This window comes from Nyctereutes procyonoides, unplaced genomic scaffold (assembly GCF_905146905.1).
Source record: "Nyctereutes procyonoides isolate TBG_1078 unplaced genomic scaffold, NYPRO_anot_genome, whole genome shotgun sequence".
Lineage (NCBI taxonomy): Eukaryota > Metazoa > Chordata > Mammalia > Carnivora > Canidae > Nyctereutes > Nyctereutes procyonoides.
The window spans coordinates 35,352,139-35,365,842 of record NW_026575052.1 but is presented as its reverse complement, the minus strand read 5'-3'; the positions used below and the strand labels follow the sequence as shown (position 1 = coordinate 35,365,842).

The 13,704-nt window shown below is 37.3% G+C and overlaps 1 protein-coding gene across 1 annotated transcript in view; it reads left to right on the top strand.

Moving 5' to 3' along the window:
* The window catches only part of RNF180 (ring finger protein 180), a 184,825-nt gene that overhangs the window by 27,415 nt on the left and 143,706 nt on the right, over positions 1-13,704 (top strand). Inside the window, 1 exon segment of the mRNA XM_055332093.1 lies at positions 3,258-3,392. Within this exon segment, the coding sequence (XP_055188068.1) occupies positions 3,258-3,392 (135 nt within the window).

The window sequence follows — 13,704 nt, the reverse complement described above, 5'->3', positions numbered from 1 at the left end:
AAAGATCTGTATTAGTGTTGGTGGTAGGGTACTCATGGAGGGGATGCCAAGGCTTGAGAAACAGGTTGGAGTCAGATCTTAAGGGTGTAAAAAGGCTTTGTTTTTTGGTTTTTGGATTTTTTTTGAAGAGGAAAGGCTATATGATACTCTCATTCTCCTTGTAGAAAATATTCCTTGTACGAAGAGGCAACCAAAAAGTATGCAGAGAAGAGGCATTATGGAGGATTATAGAAGTATGTCAGGACATTGAGTTGGTAAAAAATACTATGACCTTGTAAAATTTTGAGTTATTAATGTATATAGTAAAAGTTTTTTTTCTGACTTTTTATTTTGAGATAGTTGTAGGTCTGTGAATTGTGAATTGTAGGTTCATGGGAAGATCTGCATACCCCTTCATACTATTTACTTTATTCAGATCTCACCAGTTACTTGTGCTCTTTTGTGTGTTTGTGTGTGTGTGTGTGTATTTACCTCTGGGCAGTTTATTACATGTATAGATTCATATGAACGCCACTGCAGTCAGATTCACAACAGTTCCATCCCATAAATCCCTTGATCTACCTAGGGGACTGTGTTTGACAAAATATGGAGCACAGACTGTATTCTGTAGGATGGTATCTCTCAAAGTGTGGTCTTTGGATCACTCTAATAATAACCTAGTGTGCTTGTTAAATATGCCAATTCCTACTGTAGAAACACTGAACTAGAATCTCTGGGAATGTGGCCCCGGGACCTACATTTAAATAAGCTCCCCCAGGTGCTCAGTATACTATGCTAAAGGGGGATGACTTTGAGCCAAGATCTGAGTGAGAAGGAGGATGCAAACACCTTTGAGGAGGAGGTCTGGACAAATCTTATCCAAATGTAGCATGACACAAGTCGCATATGTAATTTAAAATCGGTAGTAGTCAAAAGAAAAAGAAACAAGTGAAATTAACGTTTACACAATAGTTTACTTGACTCAGTATATTGAAAATATTTCAACATGAAATCAATGTAAAACTATTGATATTTGGCATTCTTTTTCTCCTATTAAGTATTCAAAATCCAGTGTGTACTTTACATTTTCTGCACATCTCAGTTGAAATTAGCCACATTTGAAGTTCTCCGAATATATCTGACTAGTGGCTACCATATAGGGTAGCGTAGATCTAGACAGCAAACAGCCAGTAGTACAAAGGCCCTTGAAAGAGATCCATTTGGAGATATGCGGTTGCCATCTGGAATTTAAAATTATTTCTCTAGGGCTTTGGAATAAGCTAAAAATTAGATATATAGATTTTAGAAATCATCGATATAGGACTTGTCACAAAGTGTAATTTTCAGTGAAGACTTAGTAGACTCATCTACAGGGTTTTTTCTAAGTATATACTTGCACCCCAAGAAAGCATGGAAAAACCTGGATACGTGGGGGAGGGGTGGAGAAACAAGGAGATGTGTGTGGATCTTAAGGAGAGAGGGAGCATAGGCAGATTGGGAGTTTCTCCATCCCTGATTCTGATGGGACCCCTCCTTGTATTCCACATTCCTGGCTGAGAACCACTTGTGGTTAAGAGGGACATGAGAGCATAAGACACTAAAAAGGATATAGAGAGAAGGAAGGAGTGCCAAAGGAGTTAAGTAAAAGAGAGGGTTTCAACAATGAAGAAGGGCACATCAAGCAAGAGGAGATAGGACATTTGCAAATTAAGATATTGCAATTGTTGAGGACATCGTTTTGTTTTGTTTTTTTAAGATTTTATTTATTCATTGGAGACAGAGAGAGAGCATGAGCAGGGGGAGAGGCAGAGGGAGAAACAGACTCCCTGCTGAGCAGGGAACCCAATGACACAGGGCTCCATCCCAGGACCCAGAGATCATGACCTGACCCGCAGGTGGATGCCTAATCATCTGAGCCACCCAAGCACCCCGAGCACATAGTTTAAACAGAGTAGTCAGCTGGACTGAGATGGGCTCTAAGGATGTCCATGGAGACAAAACTGGGATTAGCTACCTGAAGGTCAGAGCTAGACAGGCTGCAGGAGGGGCATGCCATGCTCTCCCAGGCAGGGTCCCTTAAATCCTTTCAATTTGGTTAAGGTTCATCTGTGTTCCCTCTTTTACAGCCCTTACATCTGTTGCAGTTTAGTCAATAGCTGTGTAGTACATCTCTGCCTTCACCCTGACCATACTACAGGATCACCTGGGGAACTTCTTTAAAAGTCCCCACTCCTCACTCCCTCCCCACCTCCACATAAGCCAAAATTTCTAGGAGTGGGGCCTCGGCATCAGTTTTTAAAGCTTCCCAAGAGGTTGTGATGAGCTGGGGTAGAAAACTGTTGAGCTATAGCACAGTGAGCACTTCCATGAGAGAAAGTGAGTGTTACTCAGCTTGTCACCCCCATAGTTTGGCCCACTGTGTGGCATTTGGTTAGCTGTCAGTAAATGTTCAATGAATGAATGAAAAATGAAGAAGTGTGGCCAGGGAACCTGTCAGTCCCTTCTGGATAGCTTAATAAACATTTCGTTTCTTCCTAATAGTTATCATGCAGGTTATTAAAAATACTTCACCTATTTTGGGATCCTTATTAGTGTGAAACTCTTCTGCCAAACTGGTCTAATTTACATTATTTACATAAAATCTCCAGTGTAAAAAAATAGACTACAAAATTGATAGGAGTGTTCTCTAAGTCTTTTTGTTTGACTACATCCACCACAAGATGTAGTATAGTAACGGTTCCACTGAGTATAATATACAAGAGAAATTACTGCATTCAGGATAAAGAATTTTTGCCATAAATTTTAAGTAAGTAATTCCCATTTTTACATAATTAACTACAACTCAATAAATTGTATTATATTTAAAATTTAATGCTGTGGTATTTAAAATCTATTTAAAAGAACATGTCTAGTTCTTTGTTATGACTCTATTAATGCCACTGTACTAACTTATTTAATTGAGCCTTCATCAATTGCCTTTTATGACTTTTAGTGAGAGAAAGATGGAAAGAAATAGATGTAAAAATCTCTACAAAAGTGAAATAAGTTGGTAGTCAGTTACAAAATTCATCATCATCATAATTAAATGGAACTTTCAATCCAGGGCATAGTTTATAGAGGGCTGCTAGCCTAAGACCTGGTAACTAGTAGGTACCTCAATAAATGATAATTCTCTTTCTTCTGCTCCCCATGTAGCTAGTATTGTGGTGAGGGTTTAGAAAAATCAAATTTAATCTGACACAGTTCAACATTTTAAAAATGTATTATTTTTTCCACAGATGAAAAGAAGTGAAGAATTGGTCACTAGAAATCATAATCAAGAAGACCTAAGTTTTCTTCATTGTTGGAAATGCAGAAAATGTATAGCAAGTTCTGGTTGTTTCATGAAATACCTTGAGGATCAGATCTTTACGGTAAGTAGTGTGAACTCTGGTCTTCAAACAGTTTTCTCGTATCTGAATGCTGTGAGCATGTGCACAGGTGCACACCTATCCCTTCACACTTGGCTTAGGTTCTTTTACCTTATTTGACTTTACCACTGAAAACATTTCAAAGTGGTATTCAGAAGACATCCCATCTTCCACGGTTAAAATTAATTTTACCTTTAGCTGCTGACATTAACATGCCCTTAAAGTTTTAAGTGGAATATCATAGATGTAAGTTGAAGATAATGGTCAGTGTTTTTCTTATCCCCACCATGAATGAACCTTAGTAGTCAGCACACAATTAAGTTCAATATCCTAGTAGGAAATGGAGAACCTATTTTTTATATATATGTATAAATACATATATATTTGCATGTGTGTATATGTATTATGTATGTATAAATAACATATGTCTGTGTGTATGAACATATATATTTAGTATTTAATGTGGGCCTAGAAGAGGAAGTTCATGGGTGATTTGAAAGTCAATAAGAAAACCTGAATAATATTTAAAAGCATTTAATTGAGCATCCTGGTAAAAACAAATGCTTTTCAAACAACAAAAGTAAGATCTCTAAGAGTATTATGAAACTTCTCTAAGATTATTATGAAAGAGGCAGGATGAGAGAAGTACATACTAGATAGTGATCCATAGATTTTATAAGGAGTTCTCCTTCCAGCAGAGAGGCTATAATCACCTGTCATTGTTTGCTTCCCCTTCTTTGAGAGACACTTGGGTTTTAAAACATTCTTATTAGTTGTTTGTTTTTTGTTTGTTTTTTGTTTTTTTGGGTTTTTTTTTTTGGTCTCAGCCATGTGTAATTGTGATTATTTCCTGGAATTGACAGTAGTAATTTGGTTGCATACTTACTGCCCAAAGATACTTTTTAAAAATGGATAAAACATTGTAATTGGGGGAAAAAACCTTGTAATGTTAGGAGTATTTTGCTTTGTAAATAATACATAGAGTTAATAAAAAAAAAAAAGTAAGTGTACAACTTGGTAAATATTTTCAGTCCTTCCTGCTGTGAATCAGATCAAGGTATAAATTCCCATCACTCCGGAAAGTTGTGTTGCCCTGTTCTAGCCACTTCTCTCCCTCTCGTAGCACCTCACTATACTGATGTCTGTCACTGTACAATAGTTTTGCCTTTGTTCACATAGAAATATATAGCGTCTACTCTTTTGTACCTGACTTATTCTGCTCAGCGTAATGTTTTAGAGATACATTTATGTTTTGTATTTATAGTTCTTGGGGTTTTTTGTTTGTCTGTTTTTACTAGGGAATATGCCACTTATCATTTATGGATCTACTACAGTTTATCATTTTTCTCCTCTGGGTGGACATTTGAATTTCTGGTTTTGGGTTATGAATAAAACTGCTATCAATATTCTTGTAAAAGACCTTCTGTGTTTGTATTTTGTGTTTTCTTTTTTGGTATATATGTAAGAATGAATTCTGGGGGCCCACAGAGTAGGTATTTTTTTTTAAAATATCTTTATCAAATATTAGTACAACATGCTATGCCAGGCATTGTTTCTAAATGCTTTACAAATATTACTTCACTTTATAGGCTTGCAAATCTCAACTGCAATCCTAAAAGGAGGCAACGAGGCCTTTTGAGGCCTTTCCTGCCTTTGTCCATCATGCAAAATCTAAATTAGGGAGCTTTCCAGGGTTCTGTTGGGAAGTCATTCACAGCCCCCTTCATTCAATCCTAAACTGCAACTTTCTAAACGTCATTGGTCAGTATTCCTTCCTGGGTCATTAGAATAGGTAGATTTTAATTGCTTTAGAAACACTACCAGTTTTCCAAAGTGAATGTTTATTTCCAACAGTAATGATGAGAATTTCACTTGCTCTCCATCTTTGTCCATGCTTGGTATTTTCAGACTTTGTAATTTTAGCCATTCTGGTAAATGTATATTGGTATGTCATTGTAGTTTTAATTTGCATTTCCCTACTGATTAATGATGTCAAGTATCTTTTGCTAGGTTTATTGGTTAGGCATTGTTTTAAATGTTTTATATTATTCCAAATAGTATAAGAATAGATTGTCTTGAGGAAGATAATCTCCACTTCATACATAAGGAAACTGAGGCACAGACAATTAAACAGTTTGCCCAGATTATACTTTTTCTAAGCAGTACACTTAGAATTGGACTTAACGTCCAGGGTCCAGAGCAAGTACTCTAAACTCCACTCTCACTTTGCTGCCTTTGTTCTTCCCTCAGAATATGATGCAATTTCACACCTATTTTTTTAAATTAATTAATTATTTTAAATAATAAATTTATTTTTTATTGGTGTTCAATTTGCCAACATACAGAATAACACCCAGTGCTCATCCCGTCAAGTGTCCCCCTCAGTGCCCGTCACCCATTCACCCCCGACCCCCGCCCTCCTCTCCTTCCACCACTCCTAGTTTGTTTCCCAGAGTTAGGAGTCTTTATGTTCTGTCTCCCTTTCTGATATTTCCCACACATTTCTTCTCCCTTCCCTTTCACTATTATTTATATTCCCCAAATTAATGAGAACATATAATGTTTGTCCTTCTCCGATTGACTTATTTCACTCAGCATAATACCCTCCAGTTCCATCCATGTTGAAGCAAATGGTGGGTAATGTCATTTCTGAGTAATATTCCATTGTATACATAAACCGCATCTTCTTTATCCATTCATCTTTCAATGAACACCGAGGCTCCTTCCACAGTTTGGCTATTGTGGACATTGCTGCTATAAACATCGGGGTGCCGGTGTCCCGGCGTTTCATTGCATCTGAATCTTTGGGGGTAAATCCCCAACAGTGCAATTGCAGGGTCGTAGGGCAGGTCTATTTTTAACTCTTTGAGGACCCTCCACACAGTTTTCCAGAGTGGCTGCACCAGTTCACATTCCCACCAACAGTGTAAGAGGGTTCCCTTTTCTCCGCATCCTCTCCAACATTTGTGGTTTCCTGCCTCGTTAATTTTCCCCATTCTCACTGGTGTGATGTGGTATCTCATTGTGGTTTTGATTTGTATTTCCCTGATGGCAAGTGATGCGGAGCATTTTCTCATGTGCTTGTTGGCCATGTCTATGTCTTCCTCTGTGAGATTTCTCTTCATGTCTTTTGCCCATTTCATGATTGGATTGTTTGTTTCTTTGCTGTTGAGTTTAAGAAGTTCTTTATAGATCTTGGAAACTAGCCCTTTATCTGATACGTCATTGGCAAATATCTTCTCCCATTCTGTAGGTTGTCTTTGAGTTTTGTTGGCTGTATCCTTTGCTGTGCAAAAGCTTCTTATCTTGATGAAGTCCCAATAGTTCATTTTTGCTTTTGTTTCTTTTGCCTTTGTGGATGTATCTTGCAAGAAGTTACTGTGGCCGAGTTCAAAAAGGGTGTTGCCTGTGTTCTCCTCTAGGATTTTGATGGAATCTTGTCTCACATTTAGATCAATGCCCAGAAGTCAGTGGCATTTCTATACACTAACAATGAGACTGAAGAAAGAGAAATTAAGGAGTCACCCAAAAGCATAAGATACCTAGGAATAAACATAACCAAAGAGGTAAAGGATCTATACCCTAAAAACTATAGAACACTTCTGAAAGAAATTGAGGAAGACACAAAGAGAAGGAAAAATATTCCATGCTCATGGATTGGCAGAATTAATATTGTGAAAATGTCAATGTTACCCAGGGCAATTTACACGTTTAATGCAATCCCTATCAAAATACCATGGACTTTTTTCAGAGAGTTAGAACAAATTATTTTAAGATTTGTGTGGAATCAGAAAAGACCCCGAATAGCCAGGGGAATTTAAAAAAAGAAAACCATAGCTGGGGGCATCACAATGCCAGATTTCAGGTTGTACTACAAAGCTGTGGTCATCAAGACAGTGTGGTCCTGGCACAAAAACAGACACATAGATCAATGGAACAGAATAGAAAATCCAGAAGTGGACCCTGAACTCTATGGTCAACTAATATTCGACAAAGGAGGAAAGACGATCCACTGGAAGAAAGACAGTCTCTTCAATAAATGGTGCTGGGAAAATTGGACATCCACATGCAGAAGAATGAAACTAGACCACTCTCTTGCACCATATACCTTCTCAATAGAGTGGCTGATACTCTCATTTACCTGCAGAACTCCCAGTCATTAATTCATTTAATAGTGAGTGAGAAAATTTTAAGTGCTACTTTGGGATGTATTGGGATGGGTTGTGGAAGAGTGATGCAGAATACAAAAAAAATTCTTGCTCTCTAGGAGCTTTGTTTTGTTTTTATTTATTATTATTATTTTTTAAGAGCTTTAAACTGTAGTTGAAAACAGGCCAAGCAGTGTATCCTGATTTGATAGGTATAGTAACAAAGGGATGTGAACAAACTGTTGCCTAGGCTAGTCAAGGAAGACCTCTCAGGAGAACCAAACACACACACACACACTTTTTAAGTATAATTTGTAAACCATGAAATTTACTCATTATAAAAATGCAGTTAAATGGCTTTTAGTAAATATTTGAGTTGGGCAAACACCACAATAATACAGTTTTAAAGCTTGCCATTACCACAGAAAGATTCCTCAGGCCCATTTGCCCCGCACCTATGCCTGGCCCCAGGTAACCACTAATCTGCATTTGTCTCCGTAACTTCATATTCTTAAATAAGAATATATGTATATATAACTATTGAAACTGTCTTACAAAATAAAATACATATAAGAAAACTTATGTTAAATATATACTTATAGAAATGAATAGATATTCAATGTTTGTATTTCTATAAAATATTAAAATATATAATATGCATGTAAAATAACACATATATAAAACTAGGTTTAAGAATAAATCAATATCATTATGTCTGGGAGGAAGGAGAAGTCTATAATGGAGCATTTTGAGGGCGCTTTTAAAGTAGTGGACTAGCGCTGCCTGCAGCCCAGGGTATGATCCTGGAGACCCAGGATCGAGCCCCACGTTGGGCTCCCTGCATGGAGCCTGCTTCTCCCTCTGCCTGTGTCTCTGCCTCTCTCTCTCTGTCTCTCTCTGTGTGCGTGTGTGTGTGTATGTGTCTCTCATGAATAAATAAATAAAATCTTAAAAAAAAATAAAGTAGTGGTCGTGTATTTGTTAAACTGGATAATGGGTATAGTGATATTTGATTCTCTTTCAATCTTTATTTAAACTATAGAAATGCTTTACATTTTTACAGATGGATTTTATCAGATGCTATGCTGAAAGAATAGTACTTTTATCACCTATCAAATGATCTTTATTTCTGATTAAATTAACTATACAATTAAAAACACCGTGTATAAAATAAGTTTGTTTCTGAAAGGGTTGTGTTGTTTTAATTTCTGTAAATGAAATCACACTGTAAGTGGGTCTTCTTCCAGAAATTGGTGCTTTCACATAAATCGCCCTATTTAGTATAGTCCCCACTTATTCTCACTTTGGTGTAGTGTTCTGGTATATTAATATATCATGGTGTATAATTCATTCCACCCTTGATAGGCATTTGGGTTTTATCTTGTTTTGCTCGTATAAACAGTGCTATTATGAGCTCTTTTGTACATACTTTGGCACACACGGGTAGGAGTGTATTTCTAAGAGTAAAGGTAAGAGCATCCTAGGGCATGTACATACACAACCTCATCGGGCAGCACTAAACTGTTTTCAAATGACAAGGCTATGAGTGGTGGTTGAGCATTGCTGTCATCCTACATCGTTACCAGCATTCAACATCTCATCTCTGACACTGTGTTTTCTGTAAAATGTCTTTTTTTTCTTGCCTGTTTTTTGGTAGGTGGTTTTGCTTTGGTTTTTTTGAAGTTTTTTTTTTTTTATGTATTCTAAATACTAATCCTTGATTGGTTTTTCTAATGCAAATATCTTTTGCCAGTTTGTGTAACTGGTATTTTGCTCTTTGTGGTAGTTTTTAATGAACAGAAGTTCATCATGTACTGTAGTTGAATTTATTAATCATCTCCTTCATGTCTTGTACTCTTTATGTAAAAAATTCTTCTGTGCCCTAGGGAGGATTTTTTTCCTTTCCTTTTACTGAATACCAGTGTTGACATTAGCAAGTTTCCTTCTGTATTCCTCTGAGCAACAGATTTATTGTTCGTTCACCCTTATACTGAAATTAAAACCCAGATTTATGTAGGAGGTCCCCCTTAGAATCTCCTCACCATGAGTGAACCTCGGACTATGTGTCCTGTCTTCAACACCCCATGCAGACTTGAAATGGCCCTCAGAACAACACAGAGGATCAGGAAACTGGGGAGACAGCATCCATAGCTTTTGGCTCAAGGACCACATTTCTTGAGCCCCGTCGAATGCCAAGAAATGAAGGTCTCACACTCTGCTTCTCAGTCCCACCAAACTGGATACTGGGATCACAGTAACTTTCACTGAAAAATAACCAAATACCTGCAAAACAAAGCTTGCTAGAAGAACCAGCACAAATACAGTCATCATTTCTGCTTTCATAAGACTGAGGAGGTATATCAGCTTGGTGGAAGCTATCATGTGTGAAACTTGAGCTGTAAGGGAATGTGGGATATTTGAACTTTAGTTTTCTAGCCACTGGCAGGTAGTAAGGCATGCAAGAGAGAATTTGGAATGGAATTTTGAGACAGTTTACAATGTTCATAGGAAGAAAAGAGGTTTCCTACCCATTCTTCAGGCCTGAGACACATGAAGTAGGAGCAAAAACGAAAATCAAAATAACAGCAAAAACGAAAATCAAAATAAAAATAACAAAAACCCTAAAAACATAAAAATGAATTGACAGAAATGCTCTCCCATTGTGGAGTCTTGGCCAATGGCTAGGAATGTTGTTCTCAGTTTTAGTTTTTTAGTCCGTTTTGTTATACCATTGGACATGTCAAGTTTTTGTGGCCTGTAGAACATTCCAACAGATTTCTGGGGGGATGCTGATTCTAAGGATGTGGAATTAAGAACAGAGATGTGAACTAAAAGTGGATTTGGGAGTCATCAGCATTCAAATGGAGAGTGCCACTATGACAGTGCACGAGATCACCATGCAGAGTGTGAATGGACTGAGAAGGGGGCCTAGGAGCATTTAAAGGATCAAAGCTCACACAGTAGAAAAAGAGAGGAACAAGAAAGGTAAGACTGAGAATCTGGATACAGTGTTACACAATTCAATGGATGGGTATTTTCTAGGAAGAGGGATTAGTTAATAGCATTGGGTATTGTGGGGAGTGGTCAAAGACCAGACACTGGCTTCAATGTATAGGCTGTACACTGCACAGTTCTGTACGGTGCTGGCCTGGGAAGGGTGTCTCCTTGATTTGGGTAGAATTGCCATACAGACTGGCCATATATAGAGACCCTGCATGACAATTAATAGTGTGCATTGGCTTTAGCAAAGAGGAGATCATTGGTCAGCGTTCAGCCTTGTAGTTGAGGGGGTAAGAGGGGCAAGTACCAGGTTCTAGTGAGTTGAGGAAAATGGGGACTGAGGAATGGTCCGACACTTATTTTAAAGGATTATAATTATTTGGCTATGGCTCTTTTTCAGTTATAGACTATCAAGTGTTTCAGCTTTGAAACTTCATTGCCAGTACCATTTGCCATTATATGATCACCGAATGTTGCATTGAGTATTGGATTATATACCTTTTTTGGCTACATGTTTTGCTCATTTTCTCTCTGACTTTATTAACCTGATGACCTTTTTTTCAATGGCTATAATATGGAAATAAATCATATTTATATTGCTTATTTTTAAATACTTTTATGTTCCCTTTTGTTAATATTAGCATATATTTATTTCATACTTAATCTTTTCACATGCTATATAGACATAATGGTATCGCCTCTACAAGTTCATGGTGAAGTCTTATTCCCCAGTGTGCCTGTATCTAGAGATACGTCTTTAGGAGGTAATTTAGGTTAAATGAAATCTTAAGGATAGGGTCCTAACTTGTAAATAGTGTGGCCTTCTAAGCAAAAGAGAGATATCATTCTTTTTGTCCACCATGTGAGATCTCAGTGAGAAGGCAGTCATCTGCAAGCTAAGAAGAGAGGTCTTACCAGTACCTGAGCATGCTGCCACTTTGACCTCAGATTTCTAGCCTCAGAACTGTGAGGAATAAATGTCTTCTGTTGAAGCCACACAGGCTATGGTATTTTGTTATGGCAGCCCAAGCTGACTAGGACGCAACAAACAGTTCCTGTAATAGACTCTGCAAATCGAAACCAGAGCAGAAGAGAGATGTCCTGTCCTTGTGAAGCTTCTGATATAGTGGTCAGTTATAAATATTAATTTACTGGCCATGCAAATGGCAAAAAGGAAAAGTATAGGGAGCCATAAGAACAGAATTTATTTATTTATTTTTTAAATTTTTATTTATTTATGATGGTCACACACACACACACACACACACACACACAGAGAGAGAGAGGCAGAGACATAGACAGAGGGAGAAGCAGGCTCCATGCACCAGGAGCCCGACGTGGGATTCGATCCCGGGTCTCCAGGATCGCGCCCTGGGCCAAAGGCAGGTGCTAAACCGCTGCGCCACCCAGGGATCCCAAGAACAGAATTTAGAGAGGATTGAACCTACCTGTATCAGGAAGGCTTGTCTGACAAAGTGACTTGCATGAGGATATGGTGGATGAATAGTGACAGCAGTACATGACATAGAACATTCTCAACTTTGGGACCAGCATGTTGAAAGGCTCTGTGGTGGAGAGAATGTGGACTGTTTATGGAACTAGATGTCCATGACTGGAGTTCAGAGATCAAATGGTTAGTTTGGCAAGATCTGAAGCTAGAAAGAAAAGGATTAGTTAGATCATTTATGGTCTTGTAAGCCAAATTAAGGACTTTGATCTTTATTCTGAGAGCTGAGGAATTACTGAAAAGGAGTGATAATGACCGTTGAATTTTAAAAAGACTATTTTGGCTGTTGTGTGAAGAGTGAATTTTTAGAAAGTTGACAAGATTGGATGTAAGAGACTGTCAATAATTTTTCCATTCATTCTGACCCTTTGAGTAAAAATAAAAGTTTCCACTGTGAAGTATCTTCTTAGAGTACAAATAGACAAAAAAAAAAAAAAAAGGCAGTATAATAGAATTTGGTTCCTTTACATTTGTGACACTTCAAACATTTAATTAATAATGTAAATGAAAAAAATAATGTAAATGATATATTTGTTACCCAGTCTTTTCTTTGTGTTTATAACCATGTAGTTACATGAATTGTTGGCTCACTTTTAATGAATTAGCTGAGGGAGTATTAACTCTAACATGGGAAATGCCAAATGTTAAACATCTTTCAAGATATCGTATATTAAATTGTCTAAGTCAACTTTTAACATTAAACCTCAGTTAAGAATTTTAAAGATCATTAAATAACAGAAAGAGAATGCATAAAATTTGTAATTTTAAAATTAAATGAAGTTCTCCCTGTACGCAGCAACCAGAAACACACTACCCTTGAGGAACAAACAAAATAACAATGCCTGAGCTCCCCCTGCTGCTTAAACAAATTATTTCATTTACAAAATATTTTGGCAACATTTTTCTGACAACATTAAGTGAAATTGGCTGTTAGTTACTTTCTCCTTCTTCCCTTCCTTCTTTCCCCACTGATAAATTTGACACATGAAAAAACTGTCTAGGGGGACGCCTGGGTGGCTCAGTGGTTGAGCGTCTGCCTTTGGTGATTCTGAGATCCTGTGATCAAATCCCACATGGGGCTCCTTGTGGGGAGCCTGCTTCCCCCTCAGCCTGTGTCTCTGCCTCTCATGAATAAATAAATAAATAATCTTAAAAAAAAAAAACCTGTCTAGTAAGGTTTTTTTGAAGCCCTTAATAATAGTTTTTCTAATTCTCAGTTGAATTTTTTTTTTCCAGAGGAGATAACCTCTCGTGCCATTACTTTAAAGGCTTTAAATCCTTAAAATCAGATTGCTTCCATTTTAGTCACTCATCTTAAAATAAATCTGTTAAAACTTGTCTTATCACATATATTTCTGATTTTTAAAAATAAGGGGCCAGTAGACTTATAAACTTAATAGTGTGGTATGTCCTACTTTACCTTTTAAACTATATTGGAAGTAAATATCATGAATGTTATATATATTTTCTAAGGCTGCGTGTAAATACAACTGAAGTAGTTAGTTGGCAGTCTCATTTATAATTGAGGCTTCTTTGTTTACCCTGGCTGTCTTTGTTTGCCATATCTAAGTTTTCTGAAGAGGAAACAGAACACTGTACCTTCTTCACCCAGCCTTTTGCATTCCTCTCACCTGTATCAATTGCCGTAATTGATTTTCCT